Below are 21,285 nucleotides of genomic sequence, written 5' to 3' on the forward strand. Positions count from 1 at the left end.
TGTGGTTCACTAGGCAGGAACTTAAATACCTTAACAGTTTCAGTGAAAAAATGTGTTTGAAATGGCGTATAAAAACCAGTTTATAAATTGGGAGTGAATGGTCTTTAGTATAAGATCTGTCTATAAAGAGCCATAATGTTGTTAAATCATTTTGTGGCCTTGATATATTCAACCCAGTACCCTTTGTCTTTTTCTTGTAGTTAACCCAACCCCTGCTTCGACTAGTAATCTTTTAGCTCCTTCCTCCTGAATTACCACCTGATAATTATATATTTTCATTTAAAAAATTGTTTCCCATTCTTGTTTCATCAATTTTTTTTTTGTGTGAGGGCACCTCTCATATTTATTGATGAAATGGTTGTTAACAACAATAAAATTCTGTATAGGGGAGTCAATGCTCAATGCACAATCATTAATCCACCCCAAGCCTAATTTTCGTCAGTCTCCAATCTTCTGAGGCATAATGAACAATTTCTTACATGGAGAACAAATTCTTACATAATGAATAAGTTACATGGTGAACAGTACAAGGGCAGTCATCACAGAAACTTTTGGTTTTGGTCATGCATTATGAACTATAAACAGTCAGTTCAAATATGAATACTCATTTGATTTTTATACTTGATTTATATGTGGATACCACATTTCTCTCTTTATTATTATTATTTTTAATAAAATGCGGAAGTGGTAGGTAGATACAAGATAAAGGTAGAAAACATAGTTTAGTGTTGTAAGAGAGCAAATGTAGATGATCAGGTGTGTGCCTGTAGACTATGTGTTAATCCAGGCTAGACAAGGGCAATAAAACATCCACGTATGCAGAAGATTTCTCTCAGAACAGGGGAGGGTGAGGCTCCAAGCCTCACCTCTGTTGATCCCCAATTTCTCACCTGATGGCTCCCCTGCGACTGTGCCTGTCTTAGGTTGTTCCTCTCTTGAGGAATCTTACCCGTCTCTGGCTAACCAGTCATCTTCCGGGGCCATGCAGAGAAATGTAAAGTTGGTAAGTGAGAGAGAAGCCTTATTGTTTGAAAAGGTTAGCTTTTTACTTCTTTGCATATTTATGCCCTGTGGCTTCTATGCCCAGCATTTGTTTTGAGGTATCTTTACCACTTGGAAGAATTATGATACTCGGTAAATTTGATATGAGGCACGAATTCTATTTAAGGGTTGTAATTAGGAAGGAAGAAGAAAAGCTATAGAAGTAGCAGGCGGAAGAAAACGTGGGAAGATTGATTATTTCTCTGACATATCTTCTTGTAGAGTAACTTCAGCATGTATAGGTTTCAAACTGCTAATTAAATTGCACACACACATTAACATAATAGGAGTATAGTTACATAACCTAAGCATACCTGTAATTACCAGCCATCTCCAGTGAAACCAAGAAAACCAGTTACGCACCTTAGGCATTTGTGAAAACTTATCTATGATATGGTGGATATTGTCCAACTGAGCTTGAACAGTCTGAGAGAAATCAGACAAATTAAAACAACCCATTCCTGGGGACTGTTCATATCCCATATGTTCTTTTAACAGTAAATAGTCCGTAGTTGTAAGATTTTGGAGCACTAAAGTTTGCACTTCTCCTAATTCTTGTTTGAGTTCCAACAGTATAGATCCAGTCAAATTTGTTGTTTTACTGTATGCACAGGCCAGCTTAGATATCTCCTTCTTCATTCCCATTGCAAGTCCAGGAACTGGTTGGATGAGTGAATCTACAGCTGTAGCAGTGCGTGGATCTTTGTTGGGGTTTTTTGATGATCATCTTCTGGCATGAGTCTTCCAGAGAGTGCTGATGTTGGAAGTTCTTTTTCATATCGTATCTTAGTTCATTTTCTGGGTAGCCCAATTAGGCTTTCATCCTCTGTATAAACACAAACCACAAACAGACCCTTTGCCTACACTTTTATGTCCTTTATACCCTTGTGTAGGACTCATTGGAGGTCTCCACACAGGAACTGCCTTTTTTTTTTTTTTTTTTTTTTGGTATCATTAATCTACACTTACATGACGAATATTATGTTTACTAGGCTCTCCCCTATACCAGGTCCCCCCTATAAAATCCTTTACAGTCACTGTCCATCAGCATAGCAAATGTTGTAGAATCACTACTTGCCTTCTATGTGTTGTACAGCCCTCCCCTTTCTCCCACCCCCCCATGCATGCTAATCTTAACACCCCCCTTCTTCTCCCCCCACTTATCCCTCCCTACCCACCCATCCTCCCCAGTCCCTTTCCCTTTGGTACCTGTTAGTCCATTCTTGAGTTCTGTGATTCTGCTGCTGTTTTGTTCCTTCAGTTTTTCCTTTGTTCTTATATTCCACAGATGAGTGAAATCATTTGGTATTTCTGTTTCTCCGCTTGGCTTGTTTCACTGAGCATAATACCCTCCAGCTGCATCCATGTTGCTGCAAATGGTAGGATTTGCCCTTTTCTTATGGCTGAGTAGTATTCCATTGTGTATATGTACCACATCTTCTTTATCCATTCATCTATCGATGGGCATTTAGGTTGCTTCCAATTCTTGGCTATTGTAAATAGTGCTGCGATAAACATAGGGGTGCACTGGTCTTTCTCATACTTGATAGCTGCATTCTTAGGGTAAATTTCTAGGAGTGCAATTCCTGGGTCAAATGGTAAGTCTGTTTTGAGCATTTTGATGTACCTCCATACTGCTTTCCACAATGGTTGAACTAATTTACATTCCAACCAGCAGTGTAGGAGGGTTCCCCTTTCTCCACAGCCTCACCAACATTTGTTGTTCTTTGTCTTTTGGATGGCAGCCATCCTTACTGGTGTGAGGTGATACCTCATTGTAGTTTCAATTTGCATTTCTCTGATAATTAGCGATCTGGAGCATCTTTTCATGTGTCTGTAGGCCATCTGTATTTCTGTTTTGGAGAACTGTCTGTTCAGTTCCTATTCCCATTTTTTAATTGGGTTATTTGTTTTTTGTTTGTTGAGGCGTGTGAGCTCTTTATATATTCTGGATGTCAAGCCTTTATCGGATGTGTCATTTTCAAATATATTCTCCCATACTGTAGGGTTCTTTTTTGTTCTATTGATGGTGTCTCTTGCTGTACAGAAGCTTTGCAGCTTAATATAGTCCCACTTGTTCATTTTTGCTGTTGTTTTCCTTGCCCGGGGAGATATGTTCAAGAAGAGGTCACTCATGTTTATGTCTAAGAGGTTTTTGCCTATGTTTTCTTCCAAGAGTTTAATGGTTTTGTGACTTACATTCAGGTCTTTGATCCATTTTGAGTTTACTTTTGTATATGGGGTTAGACAATGGTCCAGTTTCATTCTCCTACATGTAGCTGTCCAGTTTTGCCAGCACCATCTGTTGAAGAGACTGTCATTTCCCCATTGTATGTCCATGGCTCCTTTATCAAATATTAATTGACCATATATGTCTGGGTTAATGTCTGGATTCTCCAGTCTGTTCCATTGTTAGTGTATAGGAAAGCCACTCTGTTCTTGTGCCAGTACCAAATTGTCTTGATTACTATGACTTCATAGTAGAGCTTGAAGTTGGGGAGTGAGATCCCCCCTACTTTATTCTTCTTTCTCAGGATTGCTTTGGCTATTCGGGGTCTTTGGTGTTTCCATATGAATTTTTGAATTCTTTGTTCCAGTTCATTGAAGAATGTTGCTGGTAGTTTCATAGGGATTGCATCAAATCTGTATATTGCTTTGGGCAGGATGGCCATTTTGACAATATTAATTCTTCCTAGCCACGGGCGTGGGATGAGTTTCCATCTGTTAGTGTCCCCTTTAATTTCTCTTAAGAGTGACTTGTAGTTTTCAGAGTATAAGTCTTTCACTTCTTTGGTTAGGTTTATTCCTAGGTATTTTATATTTTTTAATGCAATTGTGAATGGAGTTGTTTTCCTGATTTCTCTTTCTGTTGGTTCATTGTTAGTGTATAGGAAAGCCACAGATTTCTGTGTGTTGATTTTGTATCCTGCAACTTTGCTGTATTCCGATATCAGTTCTAGTAGTTCTGGGGTGGAGTCTTTAGGGATTTTTATGTACAGTATCATGTCATCTGCAAATAGTGACAGTTTAACTTCTTCTTTACCAATCTGGATTCCTTGTATTTCTTTGTTTTGTCTGATTGCCGTGGCTAGGACCTCCAGTACTTTGTTAAATAACAGTGGGGAGAGTGGGCATCCCTGTCTAGTTCCTGATCTCAGAGGAAATGCTTTCAGCTTCTCACTGTTCAGTATAATGTTGGCTGTGGGTTTATCATAGATGGCCTTTATTATGTTGAGGTACTTGCCCTCTATTCCCATTTTGCTGAGAGTTTTTATCATGAATGGATGTTGAACTTTGTCAAATGCTTTTTCAGCATCTATGGAGATGATCATGTGGTTTTTGTCTTTCTTTTTGTTGATGTGGTGGATGATGTTGATGGACTTTCGAATGTTGTACCATCCTTGCATCCCTGGGATGAATCCCACTTGGTTATGGTGTATGATCCTTTTGATGTATTTTTGAATTAGGTTTGCTAATATTTTGTTGAGCATTTTTCCATCTACGTTCATCAGGGATATTGGTCTGTAGTTTTCTTTTTTGGTGGGGTCTTTGCCTGGTTTTTGTATTAGGGTGATGTTAGCTTCATAGAATGCGTTTGGGAGTATCCCCTCCTCCTCTATTTTTTGGAAAACTGTAAGGAGAATGGGTATTATGTCTTCCCTGTATGTCTGATAAAATTCCGAGGTAAATCCATCTGGCCCGGGGGTTTTGTTCTTTGTTAGGTTTTTGATTACCGCTTCAATTTTGTTGCTGGTAATTGGTCTGTTTAGATTTTCTGTTTCTTTCTGGGTCAGTCTTGGAAGGTTGTATTTTTCTAGGAAGTTGTCCATTTCTCCTAGGTTTCCCAGCTTGTTAGCATATAGGTTTTCATAGTATTCTCTAATAATTCTTTGTATTTCTGTGGGGTCCGTGGTGATTTTCCCTTTCTTGTTTCTGATACTGTTGATTTGTGTTGACTCTCTTTTCCTCTTAATAAGTCTGGCTAGAGGCTTATCTATTTTGTTTATTTTCTCGAAGAACCAGCTCTTGGTTTCATTGATTTTTGCTATTGTTTTATTCTTCTCAATTTTATTTATTTCTTCTCTGATCTTTATTATGTCCCTCCTTCTGCTGACCTTAGGCCTCATTTGTTCTTCTTTTTCCAATTTCGATAACTGTAACATTAGACCATTCATTTGGTATTGTTCTTCCTTCTTTAAATATGCCTGGATTGCTATATGCTTTCCTCTTAAGACTGCTTTTGCTGTATCCCACAGTAGTTGGGGCTTTGTGTTGTTGTTGTCGTTTGTTTCCATATATTGCTGGATCTCCATTTTGATTTGGTCATTGATCCATTGATTATTTAGGAGCGTGTTGTTAAGCCTCCATGTGTTTGTGAGCCTTTTTGCTTTCTTTGTACAGTTTATTTCTAGTTTTATGCCTTTGTGGTCTGAAAAGTTGGTTGTTAGGATTTCAATCTTTTGGAATTTACTGAGGCTCTTTTTGTGGCCTAGTATGTGGTCTATTCTGGAGAATGTTCCATGTGCACTTGAGAAGAATGTGTATCCTGTTGCTTTTGGATGTAGAGTTCTATAGATGTCTGTTAGGTCCATCTGCTCTACTGTGTTGTTCAGTGCTTCCGTGTCCTTACTTATTTTCTGCCTGGTGGATCTATCCTTTGGGGTGAGTGGTGTGTTGAAGTCTCCTAGAATGAATGCATTTGCAGTCTATTTCCCCCTTTAGTACTGTTAGTATTTGTTTCACATATGCTGGTGCTCCTGTATTGGGTGCATATATATTTAGAATGGTTATATCCTCTTGTTGGACTGAGCCCTTTATCATTATGTAGTGTCCTTCTTTATCTCTTGTTACTTTCTTTGTTTTGAAGTCTATTTTGTCTGATATTAGTACTGCAACCCCTGCTTTCTTCTCGCTGTTGTTTGCCTGAAATATGTTTTTCCTTCCCTTGACTTTTAGTCTGTACATGTCTTTGGGTTTGAGGTGAGTTTCTTGTAAGCAGCATATAGATGGGTCTTGCTTTTTTATCCATTCTTTTAATCTGTGTCTTTTGTTTGGTGCATTCAGTCCATTAACATTTAGGGTGACTATTGAAAGATATGTACTTATTGCCATTGCAGGCTTTAAATTCGTGGTTACCAAAGGTTCAAGGTTAGCCTCTTTAGTATCTTACTGCCTAACTTAGCTCGCTTGTTGAGCTGTTATATACACTGTCTGGAGATTCTTTTCTTCTCTCCCTTCTTATTCCTCCTCCTCGATTCTTCATATGTTGGGTGTTTTATGCTGTGCTCTTTCTAGGAGTGCTCCCATCTAGAGCAGTCCCTGTAAGATGTCCTGTAGAGGTGGTTTGTGGGAAGCAAATTCCCTCAGCTTTTGTTTGTCTGGGAATTGTTTAATCCCACCTTCATATTTAAATGATAGTCGTTCTGGATACAGTATCCTTGGTTCAAGTCCCGTCTGTTTCATTGCATTTAATATATCATGCCATTCTCTTCTGGCCTGTAGGGTTTCTGTTCAGAAGTCTGATGATAGCCTGATGGGTTTTCCTTTATAGGTGACCTTTTTCTCTCTAGGTGCCTTTAAAACTCTTTCCTTGTCCTTGATCTTTGCCATTTTAATTATTATGTGTCTTGGTGTTGTCCTTCTTGGATCCTTTCTGTTGGGGGTTCTGTGTATTTCCGTGGTCTGTTTGATTATTTCCTCCCCCAATTTGGGGAAGTTTTCAGCAATTATTTCTTCCAAGATACTTTCCATCCCTTTTCCTCTCTCTTCTTCTTCTGGTACCCCTATCATACGGATATTGTTCCTTTTGGATTGTTCACACAGTTCTCTTAACATTGTTTCATTCCTGGAGATCCTTTTGTCTCTCTCTGTGTCAGCTTCTATGCGTTCCTGTTCTCTGGTTTCAATTCCATCAATGTCCTCTTGCATCCTATCCATTCTGCTTATAAACCCTTCCAGAGTTTGTTTCATTTCTGTGATCTCCTTTCTGGCATCTGTGATCTCCCTCCGGACTTCATCCCATATCTCTTGCGTATTTCTCTGCATCTCTGTCAGCATGTTTATGATTCTTACTTTGAATTCTTTGCCAGGAAGACTGGTTAGGTCTGTCTCCTTCTCTGGTGTTGTCTCTGTGATCTTTGTCTGCCTGTAGTTTTGCCTTTTCATGGTGATAGGAATAGTCTGCAGAACTGGGACGAGTGACGGCTGGAATAACTTCCTTCTTGTTGGTTTGTGGCCCTCCTGTCCTGGGAGAACAGCGACCTCTAGTGGCTTGTGCTGCGCAGTTGTGCGCAGACAGGGCTTCTGCTTCCTGCCCGGCTGCTATGGAGTTAATCTCCGCTGTTGCTGTGGGCGTGGCCTGGTTTGGGCAGCTACTCCAAAATGGTGGAGTTGCGTTGGAGGGGGAGCGGCCTGGAGGCTATTTATCTCCTTAAGGGGCCTCCAAGCTCCCTGCAGCCCAGGGGATTAGGGTGCCCAGAGATCCCCAGATTCTCTACCTCTGATTAAGTGTCTCGCCCTGCCCCTTTATGACTTCCAAAAAGCACCCGCCAAAACAAAACAACGACCCCCCAAAAAAAACAAAAAAATGGCCGCTTGCTTTTCTTATGTCCTCCGGTGCCAGGCCTCCGGTACCCGCTCACCGTTCTTGCTGCCCTGCTTCCCTAGTATCCAGGGCCCTCTGCGCACGCACTGTGTCTGCGCTCTGGCCCGGATGGCTGGGGCTGGGTGTTCAGCAGTCCTGGGCTCCTTCTCCCTCCCGCTCTGCCTGCTCTTCTCCTGGCGGGAGCTGGGGGGAGGGGTACTCGGGTCCCACCGGTCGGGGGCTTCTATCTTACCCCCTTTACGAGGCACTGGGTTCTTGCAGGTGTGGATGTGGTCTGGATGTTGTCCTGTGTCCTCTGGTCTTTATTCTAAGAAGAGTTGTCTTTGTTATATTTTCATAGATATATGTGGTTTTGGGAGGAGATTTCCGCTGCTCTACTCACGCCGCCATCTTGACTCCGCCCTGAATTCAGTAAAGTTGCAGGGTACAAAATTAATATACAAAAAGCTGTTGAGTCTCTATACACTAATAATGAGAGATCATAAAGAAAAATCAAGAAAGGAACCCCATTTACAACTGCACCAAAAAGAATAAAATACCTAGGAATAAAGTTAGCCAAGGACATGTAAACTACAAGACATTGATGAAAGAAATTGAGGAGTACACAAATAAATGGAAGGATATTCTGTGCTTATGGATTAAGGTGGTTACAATTTCCATACTGCCTAAAGCAATCTACAGATTTCAGAGCAATCCCATATCAAAATTTCAGTGGGATTTTTCACAGAACTTGAACAATTAATTTTAAAATTTGTACGGAACTACAAAAGACTCTTAGTATCCAAAGCAGTTTTGAGAAAGAACAAAGCTGGAGGTATCTTATGCCCTGATTTCAAATTATACTACAAAGCTGGAGTAATCTAACCAGTATGGTATTAGCGTAAAAACAGACATAGATCAATGGAACAGAATAGAGAGTCCAGAAATAAACCCACACATATATGGTCAGTTTATGAAAAGGAGATAAGATTATGCAGTGGAGAAAGGATAGTCTCTTCAATGAATGGTGTCAGGAAAACTGGACAGGTAAGCTGCAAAAGAATTAAATTGGATAACTATATTACACCATATACAAAAATTAACTCAAAATGGATTGAAGATGTGAATGTAAGACCTGAAACTATAAAAGTCTTAGTAGAAAACACAGATGGTCAGATCCTTGACATTGGTCTTAGTGGTGTTTTTTCAGATCTGACTCCAAAGACAAGGGCAACAAAAGTAAAAATAAACAAATGGGAGGACATCAAACTAAATAGCTTCTGCATAATGAAGGAAACCATCAACAAAACAAAAAGGCAACTTACTGAATGGGAGAAGATACTTGCAAAACATATATCAATAAGGGGTTAATGTCCAGAGTATATAAAAGACTCTTGCAATTCAATAAGAAAAATACACAAGCAGTCTGATTACAAAATGGGCAGAGGGTCTGAATAGATACTCTTCCAAAGAAGACATACAGATGGCCATTGAACTACCTGAAGAAATGTTCAACATCACTAGTCATCATGGAAATGCAAATCAAAACCACAGTGAGATACCATCTCACACCTGTGTCCAAATGGCTATTATCACAAACAAGAAATAACAAGTGTGAGGATGTGGAGAAAAGGGAACCCTTGTGCACTGTTCGTGGGAATGTAAATTGATAGAACTACTATGGAAAACAGCATGGAGGTTTTTCAAAAAATTAGAAGAAGAACTACCATATAATCTAACAATTCCACTTTGGGTATCTATCCAATGAAAATGAAAACACTAATTTGAAAAGATATGTGCACCCCAGTGTTCTTTGAAGTGTAATGTACAGTAGCCAAGATACGAAAGCAACCTAAGTATCCATTGATAGGTGAAAGGATAAAGAGGTGGTATAGTATACATATATGATGGAATACTACACAGCCATAAAGAGGGACAAAATCTTGCCATTTGTGACAACATGGATGGACCTCGTGAGTATTATCCTAACTGAAATAAATCAGAGGACTTATTTCATACATCATAATTTAACTTCTAAGCGGACTCTAAAAAATGAAACAAAACAAAATTAGCAAAACAGCAGTAGATTCGTAGACTCTGGGAAGTGGTTGTTGGTTACCATGGGGGAGTTGGGGTGGGAGAGTGGAATTAAGAGGTACAAAAATCAATCATAACTTAGTCATGGGGGTGAAAGTGTAGTGTAGAGAATATAGTTAGTTGTTCTGTAACATATTCTATGTTGACAGTAACTGCACTACATGGGGTGAGGACTTAATAATGTGGGTAGCTGTTGAACCACTGTGTTGTATACTTGAAACCAATATAATACTATATATCAACTATACTTCAATAGAAAATACTCTAAAAAAAGACAAAATATAGGTGAATATTTACTAAAAATTATTAGGATCTCTGGTAAGAACCTGTCAGTTCTCTTAATGCAGTCTAATTAAACCTTGGTTCTTATGATTGGCAAGGGAGAAAGAATGTCAGATGGAAGTGGCTGTTCAATTTATAGCTCTGGCTTTTATCTCTAGATATTTTTCATTTCCATAGGAAGGTTTCTTGGTATTTGCTGCAATGATTGTTTGGCAACTTGTGTATCTGTGTGTACACATGTGCAACTGTGTATTTGCACTTCTGTATACTCTTCCTTTATGTGACTCCAGGGTGGATATATGCCTTCCCTTGAGTCCCCACAGAGCTGAAACAAATATTGGATGGCTTTATATCCCTTAGTTTTTCTTAGTAAAAGGATATATAAATGTAATAATATTTAGTTGGATAATCTATTTTATAAAATCAATTTGCCAGTTTGATTTTGTGGTTCCTTATAATTTCCTACTTACCTCTTTATTTTCCTGTGTCAAAACCATCTTTGCTTATTACTGACCTTTAAACCATTCTTATTCTGGATACTAGCCAGAATTGATGGGTCCAGCAAACTACAGGAGTTTTGTTATTTCAGGACTGTATATTTTGGTATGATTTTGGCTGCAAGTACAATACCTGAATTAAAGTAGCTTAAACTGTAGGGGTTTATTATTTGAAATTATATTACCATTAAGTCTGGGACTTAATGGTTTAAAGGTTAGTTCAGAAGCTCAATGATGTGCAGGGCTCTGTGTTAGTTTTTCTTTTTGTTGGCTTTCTACTCATGGTTAGAAATAGCTTCAGTGGCTCCAAGCATTGTGTATCCTTCCATGATAACATCAGAAGTGAGGAGATTGGAAGATACTCTTCTCCCTTTGTCTCTCTGTTTTATCGGAGGGGAAACCAACACATATATCCAAATGTAAATTGAGTACATCGTAGGCATTTCATAAAAGAAATATAAATGGTCAATAAACATACAAGAGAATTTTAATGTTAATGAGATTCTGGGAATGCCTGGTTTGGTTGTGTGTTATTCTTGGGAATTATCAAATTGTGCCCTGGTGAATCCATGTAACACCTTCCTACATTAGGACAGAAGTTAAAAAGAGAGTATGTAAATGTACATCAGAAGCTCTGATATGTTGTAATTTTGTTTTTTAATATATTATATATATATTAAACACATAACAGCTTCTAAGCATGAAAAATACACAGTAATCATACTCAATGAACATGATTTTTTTAACTGTCAGAACTATAAAGTAAGCTTTTTTATTAAGGGTAAGTAGATGTACCTTATTTTTAATTTGTTGTGGTAGTAACATAATTTTCTAATGGTTCTAATTGTTGACAGTTTGGGTAATTGCAAGTTTTTTATTATTGATAACAATATCATAGTGAAAGCTTTTGACCTTTTTATATAGTTCTGGGAGTATTGCTATAGATAAAATTCTGAAATGGGGAAATTCTAGGATAAAGGCCATGCATATTAAAAATTTAATTGATTTGCTAAAGTTGTTCTCCAAAAAGGTTTTAATAGTTTGTACTCCCAGAGATAACGTATGTACTATTTTCTTTATAGGCTATGTATTTTTTTCCAACAGTTTTATTGAGCTATCATTGATCTATAATAAATTACACATTATTTTCCCATATAGTTACATTCACAGCAATCTTTTTCTCTTTATGAAGATTTGGATTTTCATCTGGTATTATTTTTCTTCTGCTTATAGGGTTTTTTAAACATTTCTGGTAGTATAGGACTTCTTGTGGTAATCTCTTAGTGTTTGTATATCTGAAAACGTTTTACTTTGCCTTCATTTTTGAAAGCTATTTTTTGTTGGGTAAGAATTGTAAGTTAACAGTCTTTCCTTGCATATTTTAAACATGCTTTTACGTGTTGTCTGGCTTGTATTGTGTCTGATGAAATTTCTACTGTTCTTATCTTTGTTCCTTTGTTCTTAATGTGCCACCCTGCCCCCACCCCCCAATTGCTTTTAAGATAACTGTTTATAATGATCTTTGGTATTAAGCTATTTGATTATGATGTGTATTGGTGTGGTTTCCTTTGCATTTCTTTTCTTGAGGTTTATTGATCTTCTGGGATTTGTGGGTTTATAGTTTTAGTGAAATTTGGAAGAATTTTGGCCATCATTTCTTCAAAGATGTATTTTGTCACTCCCTCTTGGCTCCTTCGGGACTCCAGTTACACCTGTGTCAGGCTATTTGAAGTTGTCCCATGGTCACTGTCTAATTTATATAGTTTCTAATGATTATTGTATTTAAGTTTGCTGATATTTTAGTCTGCCATGTTTAATCTGTCTAATCTCATTTAGTGTAATATTCATCTCATTCACCATAGTTTTCATGTTTAGGACTTTTCTCTGGATCTTATAACAAAACACTTTAATCTTGCTCAGTACCTAGCTTCTTGAATATATAGAACATAGCTGCAATAACCATTTAAATATCTTTGTTTACTAGTTCTTTCATCTGTTCTATATTTGGATTGGTTATGATTCACTTTTCTTCTAATTTTGGTTATATTCTTCTGTATGTTAGCCTGGTGATTTTTAATTGTAGATTTTACCTTATTGGGTGCTGAGTATTTTGTGTTCCTTGAAATGTTCTTAAGTTTTGTACTAAGACAGGGTTAAGTTACTTGGAAACGTTTTAATCCCTTGGCTTGTTCAGACAGGACCAGTGTAGAGTTTAGTCAAGGGTTTATATTCCTCAGTACTGAGGCAAAGCCCATATTAGTATAACCTGGTGACCCAGAAATTATGAGGTTATCCATCTGTCTTGTTGGAGCAAGTATTATTCCCTCCCCTATAATGATAATAAATAATAATAAATATATATTATTATGTATAAAAATAAATAATCCCTTCAGGGATTATTTCCTCTAATTCTTTTGTGTTTGTGTTTTTCCGTGGCTTGCTGTAGCTTCCCTACATGCATCGGCTGGTCAGTAGTTGGCTAAAGACTTGAGGCACTCTTTGTAGCTCTCCAGGCGTCTTTCTCTGTGCAGCTCTCTGGTACTTAGTCCTGTAATCTCTATCCCGTTTTAATTTCTCCAAACTCCCAGATCCATCTCTTCAACTCAGAGGACTGCCAGACTTTGCCTGGGTTCCCTGTTCCTGCACCTTGTTGTGGAAGTTCTCTTCAGGAACCAATTTAGGGCAGTCATAGGGCATCCTTTGTTTCTGGTCTCTCAGGGATCATTGTACTTTGTTGCCTGGCATTCAGTGAGTTGACAACTGTCATTCCATATATTTTGTCTGGTTTTTTAGTTGTTGTGGGGGAGGTGGTAAATCTGCTCTCTGATCTCAGCTTGGCGGGGTATGACTTACTAAATTTTAGTAAATGAAAAACAAGTTTTTTAAAAAATATCTGAAATGTTTACCTCTACTTAAAGTGAAATTCACATACCAATGTTATATCTGAATGACTCACTTTATATATTGCTGATGTTGTGTTGATTAGATAATTTGAATTTATGTAATCTCATGAATAATGATCACACACAAGTTCATGGATGGCAGAAAGACATCTAAGTATGTGTTTGGGTGCTCAGAGTTCTAGAATCTGAGACCAAAGCCTAATGATAGATTTTAGCAGAACTAAGGCCAGAACTTTAATTTGGTATATATCTAGTTGCCACACTATTTGTTTTAACACTAATAAAAGCAACACATTGTCACTATATATTTATAAAGCTATGCTTTTTTATCTCTATAACTTTGTAAGATAGTTTTTACTTTTTATTTTTCAAATGAAAATACAGAAGATAAGCCTTTGCCTTGGCATTAGGACTCTTATTTTGATGTTCTTTTTAATGACAGTAGACTACCTTTTTTTTTTAATCGATTGGACAGACTGATGGAATCATGGGTAATTTGTTGAGAGATTTTGGATTATAATCAGCAATTATCTTGAAGAGTATTTGTGATATAGGTCATGTATTGGTTCCTGTAAAACACATGGCAAACAGACTTCAGCTTATAAAAACATCATGTTTCATGAATTTCTTTGTAAATTAGTTATCTCTGACATCTATTATCTCTTTATTTATATCTCGATTTCTCTATTTTAATCAATCAAATTGGTGTCACGAATAACGGTTAAGTTCTCCAGCTAGCTCATAAAAGGCTATGGTTTAGCTTAAATGGTGTTGACAGTAATTATGAGGCCATTTGAACCCTGAGCTGTTCTGAGAACAGCATCCCAAGGTAGTCATTGGTGTATTTATTGTAAACTGGGGATTAACTGATGGATTTTTGATATTGGAAGCTCAGGGAAGGGATTGAAAGCTGATAGAGTACTATGGCAGCAGTGCTGGGAGTTACAGGGGTAGGAGGTAGAATAGAAATATAAAGTTATACTTAAAGTGTAAAAATTATCCATAATCAGTTTGAAGTTTTCCTTTGCATAGAATTTAAATTTTTGGGAAAAAAACCCAAATGTGTGAATTTAGGATCTGAAGAAATATTTTTCTGATGTTAAGTAACTTTGCTTTTTTTTTTTTCATTATTTTCATGAAAGCATATTCCAGTTTGCCTGTGTTTTCTTGTGTTTTTTGTGTCAGTGTCCATTATCCATCTTAGATGATAGGTCTAAGTTATTAAAAACAAGGAATGTCTTTGTACTAGCCCCCATCTGTTTACAGCATCTTGTATGGTGGGTTTCAGTCAAGATTTTGATATTGCAGCTCTGTAGATTTAATTCTTAGATCAATAATTATCAGCTGGTGTTTTTTAGAACCTATCTTCTGTTATTTCAAGAAATGATATAGCATGTGCAAAATCAAGGAAAAAAATTTAACTCGTTTAAAAAAATAAACAAATTACATGAAATAGCTGACATTTTTGAGTGTTTACTATATACCAGACACTGTTGTTTACACTTTGTATAAAATCAGTCACTTAATCCTCACAGTCCTTTGATGTATGACTTTTATTACGATTTTGCTGATGAGAAAAAACTGAACTACAGAGGGTAAAATAACTTAGTAAGGTTGTATAACAAATTGCAGATTTACATATCTGTGTGGTCTAGAGACCAAGTCTTCACTGTCAGCCACTGTGCTGTTTGATATAACAGTTTTGGGATGATGAGAGAAATATGGACAATTCATGCTTTATTACCATGCCATCATTTCCAAGAGTTTGTCAATCAATGCATTAAAAAACTTTCTTTTTATTTTGGTATCATTAATCTACAATCACATGAGGAACATTATGTTTACTAGACTACCCCCTTCACCAAGTCCCCCCCACAAACCCCATTACAGTCACTGTCCATCAGCATAATAAGATGCTGTAGAATCACTACTTGTCTTCCCTGTGTTGCACAGCCCTCCCTGTGCCCCCCCACATTATACATGCTAATTGTAAGGCCCCCTTTCTTCTTCCCCCCTCTTCTCCCTCCCTTCCCACCCATCCTCCCCAGTACCTTTCCCTTTGGTAACTGTTAGTCCTTTCTTGTGTTCTGTGATTCTGCTGCTGTTTTGTCCCTTCAGTTTTTCCTTTGTTCTTATACTCCACAGATGACTGAAATCATTTGGTACGTGTCTTTCTCTGCCTGGCTTATTTCACTGAGCATAATACCCTCTAGCTCCATCCATGTTGTTGCAAATGGTAGGATTTGTTTTCTTCTTATGGCTGAATAATATTCCATTGTGTATATGTACCACATCTTCTTTATCCATTCATCTACTGATGGACACTTAGATTGCTTCCATTTCTTGGCTATTGTAAATAGTGCTGCGATAAACATAGGGGTGCAAATGTCTTTTTCAAACTGGGCTGCTGCATTCTTAGGGTAAATTCCTAGAAGTGGGTCAATCAATGCATTTTTTATAGAACATCTAGGTTAGGATGGTTGTGAAGAATTTAAGCTTTAGAATTCTTTAAAATTTGACTTCCAGTATTAGGTTAGCTACATAGCCATATGAAATAGAAAAAAAAAATGTTAACCTTCCCTTAGCCTGAGCTTTCTCATCTTTAAAAATGAGAGGAACAATAGTTCCTTTCTTACGCAACTTTTCTTCTGAGACTTTATACTAAGCTGTTTTAGTATTATTTTCAAGACAGGAAGACAGTGCAGTCTTTTTCAAGGAACCCATCTGCTTGAACTGACTCACATAGCAGACCTTGGACACTGTTGTTTTGATGACAGGTGTCATTTGGGATAATCTCAGCTTACATTTTTAGTGAAAAGGTTTTGGGTTTTCTCTCCAACTTCATGTTATGTATTTTGTTTAGAATATCTGAAATGGTAATATAAGAACATTGGGCAATCTTAGCTTTATAAATGTCTGATATTTTAAAAAATAGGTATTAAACTTAACAATATAATAAGGATGAAACTCATTTATTCAGGTTTTAAACTTCATAAGCAATAACAACGTTGGTATATAAAAACTATTCAAAACATTTGTATTGTCTCACACTTTTATGCTCTGTTTGCATTTTAAATTTAATCTTCATAACCACATATGTTTGATAATTTTATTTTCCCCATTGTACAGAGGAGAAATATGAGGCTAAAGAGAATTTAAGTAGTGGAATCAGATTTTGAATATACTCCAGAGTCTGAGCACTTAATAACTGTGATGATAAATCACCTCTCATTGGGTATTAAGGTCATAAAATTGTATATTTAAAAATAAAAGAGGGAAGACAGATTTATTATTGTTATATCATAGAAATCAGGACAAGAACTGTGTAGACCCAGCCTCCTGAGTAACTGAAACTAGAAAGTCAGTCAAGAACTGAGGCAGTTCCTGTTGCCATTTCTTTCTGTTTTCTTTCATGATTTTCTCTCTCTGCGTATTAGCTCCTCTGCTTTCCTTACCGCCTGGCTTATCTTGACAGCTCATAAAATAGTACCTTCAATGCCAGTGTCTTTATCACCTTAAAAATCCAGAGCCATGGTCAAGTGACCCAACTTTTCATAGTGTCAGTTACAGTTTCTTATAAAATAGAATCCTGTCATATTGGTAGTTTGAGGCTCTGAATTAGTTTCTTCTGGGTCAAGTATTCATCCTTTGATCACATAAACTGTGGCAATGGGTAATAGGTTGAGGGAGTGTTGACTGGATTCATTCAAGGATCTACACTAATGTTGGTAGATAGTTCTCCAGGAAAAAGGTATATATAGGCTGAAAAAAGCCCCTAAATATATCTATAATAACATGTATCAGATTTTATTAAAGCAGTATCATAAAAAAAAGCCCAAATACAGAATATAAAATAATATAGTACAAGTAACTGAAATTAGCTCATCATTTAAAAGCTTACTTCCTGAAATTAGATATGTACATTCTTCAGTGGTACTACAAAATTTATTTAAAAGAATAATCTGGTTGAACACTTTTAAAAGAGTATCCAGTAATCATTTATTTATTGGGCATGCCTTTATTTGTATTGTCAATTCAGGCTTTCCTATAGTAAAGGATTGCATAACTGGATATGTTTACCAAGGAACTCTACATTATTTGCCGTACATTATTTGAAGATTTACTTCCTAGAATTTCAGATCCTAGTCTCAGATTTCTTAGTTCATAGATTCTATCTTCAGGTTTCTTAATTCACAGATTACAGTGAATAAGAAGTTTTTATCATTTGCTTATGTATTTTCAGTTATTGGTGACTGTTTTTAAAATTTCTCTAGTGGCCTGCCTCATTTCTAAAATTTATAGTTTTCTGTGAAGTTTTCAGAAAGTTTGAATAGTCAGAATGGTTTGCTCTTCTATAAGATACTGGGAAGAGGGTTTAATGGAAGCTGATGATTTCTTAGTGTATTTGATTCAGTTAAACATTTTCCAGTTTAATTTCAACTTAAGTAATTGTAGTATTTTTTAGTCATATTTTTCAATCAAAATGTTGAAGATACAAGAGATACAGAATATTCTATGTGGTTTGTTATGAATTGGGTCATCTTAGGGTCATGTTTTAAAGCAAGTATATATTTTTGAATGATAATTTTAGGGAAAATATAATTCAATGTATTTATTCAGTTTTCACCCAACTTTTAGCAGCCCAGTAGTTCTTTTTTTTTTCTCCTTGTCAATATATATATATATATTTTTTTTTTAATTTAATTTTTTTATTAAGATATCATAAATATACACTCTTATGAAGGTTTCACAAGAAAAACAATGTGGTTACTACATTCACCCTTATTATCGAGTCCCCCCCATACCCCATTGCAGTCCCTGTCCATCAGAGTAGTAAGATGCCACAGAGTCCCTGCTTGTCTTCTCTTTGCTATGCTGTCTTCCCCGTGACCCCATACACACCTTGTGCACTAATCATGATACCCCACAATCCCCTTCTCTCTCCCACCCTACCCATCCTCCCCCACCCCTCCCCTTTGGTAACTGCTAGTCCTTTCTTGGAGTCTGTGAGTCTGCTGCTATTTGTTCATTCAGTTTTGCTTCATTGTTATACTCCACAAATGAGGGAAATCATTTGGTATTTATCTTTCTCTGCCTGATTTATTTCACTGAGCTTAATACCTTCTAGCTCCATCCGTGTTGTTGCAAATGGTAGGATTTGTTTCTTTCTTAGGGCTGAGTAGTATTCCATTATGTATGTGTACCACATCTTCTTTATCCATTCATCTGTTGATGGACACTTAGTTGGTTTCCATATCTTGGCTATTGTAAATAGGCTGTGAATAACATAGGGATGTATATGTCTTTTTGAATCTGAGAAGTTGTTTTCTTTGGAGCCCGGTCATTCTTTTATACCAAGTAAGCTATATAGTCATAAGTTCTTTTTTAAAATGGTCTTTTTTGATTTTGTAATTATTTTATTTTGCTTAAGCATATATTTTGTCAGATGTCTATATACTCATTCCAGGTTTTCTAAAATAGTTTAGTAGCTAGAATGCTGCACCTAGTCTGTATAGGGAAATTAGCTTTATTTTCTGTAATACACTGATCCTGAAGCTACAGAACTTTACTTCTGATGTTCTTTGTGTTCATGTGTGAAGAGAATTTCCTAGGGCATTTTTTTTTTTTAATTGTCACAAACACAAGCAGTTGCTATTTGTTCCAACTGATTGGACCATTTCTAAAACATGCTTCCTACCTGCTCTGTCTACCACCATGTTTTTCAACCTAGAATTTCTCCCTAACTCTTGAACCCTTCCTAAGTTAGGGGCAGTTTTGAGCATCTCAGTGGCAGTAACTTTTCTAGATATATGTACTGGATTCTGAAAGTATCAGTCAGGAAGAGCAGGAGGAGTAGGCAGAAATAGGAAAATAAACAATAGGAAATGAAATAGGAGGAACTAAGGCAATGAGGCTGGCTCTTTTAAAAATAATTTTTATACAGGGCATTTAGAAAAAAAAGCACTACTTAGAACAATAGAATTTTTAAGTACTACAATAGAATTTCTAGATTGGTACTTTTTGAATTATCTATGAAGGATCAGAACTTCATTTCTGATGAATTTTTCATTTCCTGTTCATTATGGACAGGGTCTACATGGTAAGTACCTTTATCACATGCTTGGGTCAGATTCTGGGAAAACACTAATTGTTATAAAGGTTTCTAGGTGGCTACTCTACGTTTGTATACATATTGGGAACTGGTTATCAGTTTTGCGGACTGACATCAGTCGGCTGACCACATGTTGAACAGTATTGATATTAAAACTTACTTTCTTTGTTTCACACCCAAGGTTATTGAAGCTAGAAAAGTGAAATGATTTTTCATATTGTATGGCCTCTAATATTTTCTTGTTTCAGTAGAGAACAACTGTACTCAAAAGAAAAGTGGTCTTTTGTTTGAAGATTATGTTCATTGTTGGTATATAAAAGTCAGAAAAATATACCTCTGGGTTTAGGGGTATAGGGAATTTCTGCTTTCTGTATTACGAATTCCTGAAATAATCTTACATTTTTGGAATCAGAAAAAAATCAATAAAGATACCATGGAAAACAATATCAAAAGAAGAAAAGTCAGAAATACTGAGGTAGAAAAAGCATAATAATTGGAAAAGTATTAGTTTCATATAATCAGAGTAATAAGTTTATATGGGAAAAGTATCAAGAAATAAGGATTGGGAAATTGAATGTAAGCCATAAAAAGAACTTTGCTTTTTATTTGGTAGACAGTGAAGAGAAATTGCAGAATTTTATATAAAGAAGTAATACCAAGCAGGTTAGTTTTTAGCAAGAAAACTTCTAGTGCTTTCTCTCTCTCTCTATATATACTTTAAAGTGAGATTAATAGAAGAGCTACTTCAGTTTTGTAAAATGTTTTAGTCTAAACACTGTAATTGAATGCCTGCCAAGTGTAAGTAGTAATTTAAAAGGTAGGAGAATATAGAAATAAGATGCAGTAATTGAGGTTAGTATTTATTGTGTTTGGAAACACCCTTCTTTAAGTATTTGGTAAAAATGTATAATACTGAGACAGTATATTAATGCTATTGAGCATAACCAAACTGCTTGAGTTGGAATCTCAGCTCTGCTGTTGGTTATTTTTTCAGTGTTGGACAATTTACTTAGCCTCTTTGGGCCTTTGTTTTTTCATCTATAAGATGGGGATACATAGTACTTTGTTACAGAACTGTCATGGATTAAATGGCTGCTCTCACTGTATGTGAGTGTGTATGTGTATAGATAAAAAGAAATACTGATTATTAATGTAGACTAGTACCTGGTAAATAATGAACATTAAATAAGTACTTTCACTCTATTGCTGTTGTTGTGATTAGTAGTGAAGATATTCCATTATAAGTTTTACAAATATATATGAAAATGTGAGTGTAAAAATACCAAAAATGTACCAGTTATCTGAAAATGGCCACCCACTGGATTTCAGATTTTTTTCTTTGTTTATAGAGATTATAGTAGTGAATTTAACAATATTTAATTTAGTGTTTTCTCTTTTATAGTTTATCAGAGAAGATATGAAATATAAAGATGCTACTAATAAGCACAGCCATCTGCACAGAGAAGATAAACATATAACTGTTGAGGATTTATGGAAACGATGGAAAACATCTGAAGGTAAGACTGTTTTAGTGATCTGGATCCCTCACCTGCCCTTCTGCTGTACTTAGCTCTCTAAATTGCATATGATTTTCCAAAAAAAATCAAAATAAAATTTTTGTGAGGATATTTATATTTTAGTAAATAATTTTTGCATTTTGATTTGAAAAATTTTTATCTTTCTTAGGATTCATTAAGGGTCAGCCTGTTTTCGTTAATTTGATACCTTATACTAGAGTAAAAAAAGATAATGCATGTTTGAGAGCTCACA

At 36.2% G+C, this 21,285-nt stretch overlaps 1 protein-coding gene across 2 annotated transcripts in view; it reads left to right on the forward strand.

Moving 5' to 3' along the window:
• STIM2 (stromal interaction molecule 2) overlaps positions 1-21,285 on the forward strand; it is a 182,743-nt gene that overhangs the window by 87,498 nt on the left and 73,960 nt on the right. For both annotated transcript variants that reach the window (XM_036900554.2, XM_036900555.2), the window contains exon 3: positions 20,918-21,032. In XM_036900554.2, coding sequence (XP_036756449.2) covers positions 20,918-21,032 — 115 coding nt within the window. The remainder of the gene's footprint in view (positions 1-20,917; positions 21,033-21,285) is intronic.

This window comes from Manis pentadactyla, chromosome 5 (assembly GCF_030020395.1).
Source record: "Manis pentadactyla isolate mManPen7 chromosome 5, mManPen7.hap1, whole genome shotgun sequence".
NCBI lineage: Eukaryota > Metazoa > Chordata > Mammalia > Pholidota > Manidae > Manis > Manis pentadactyla.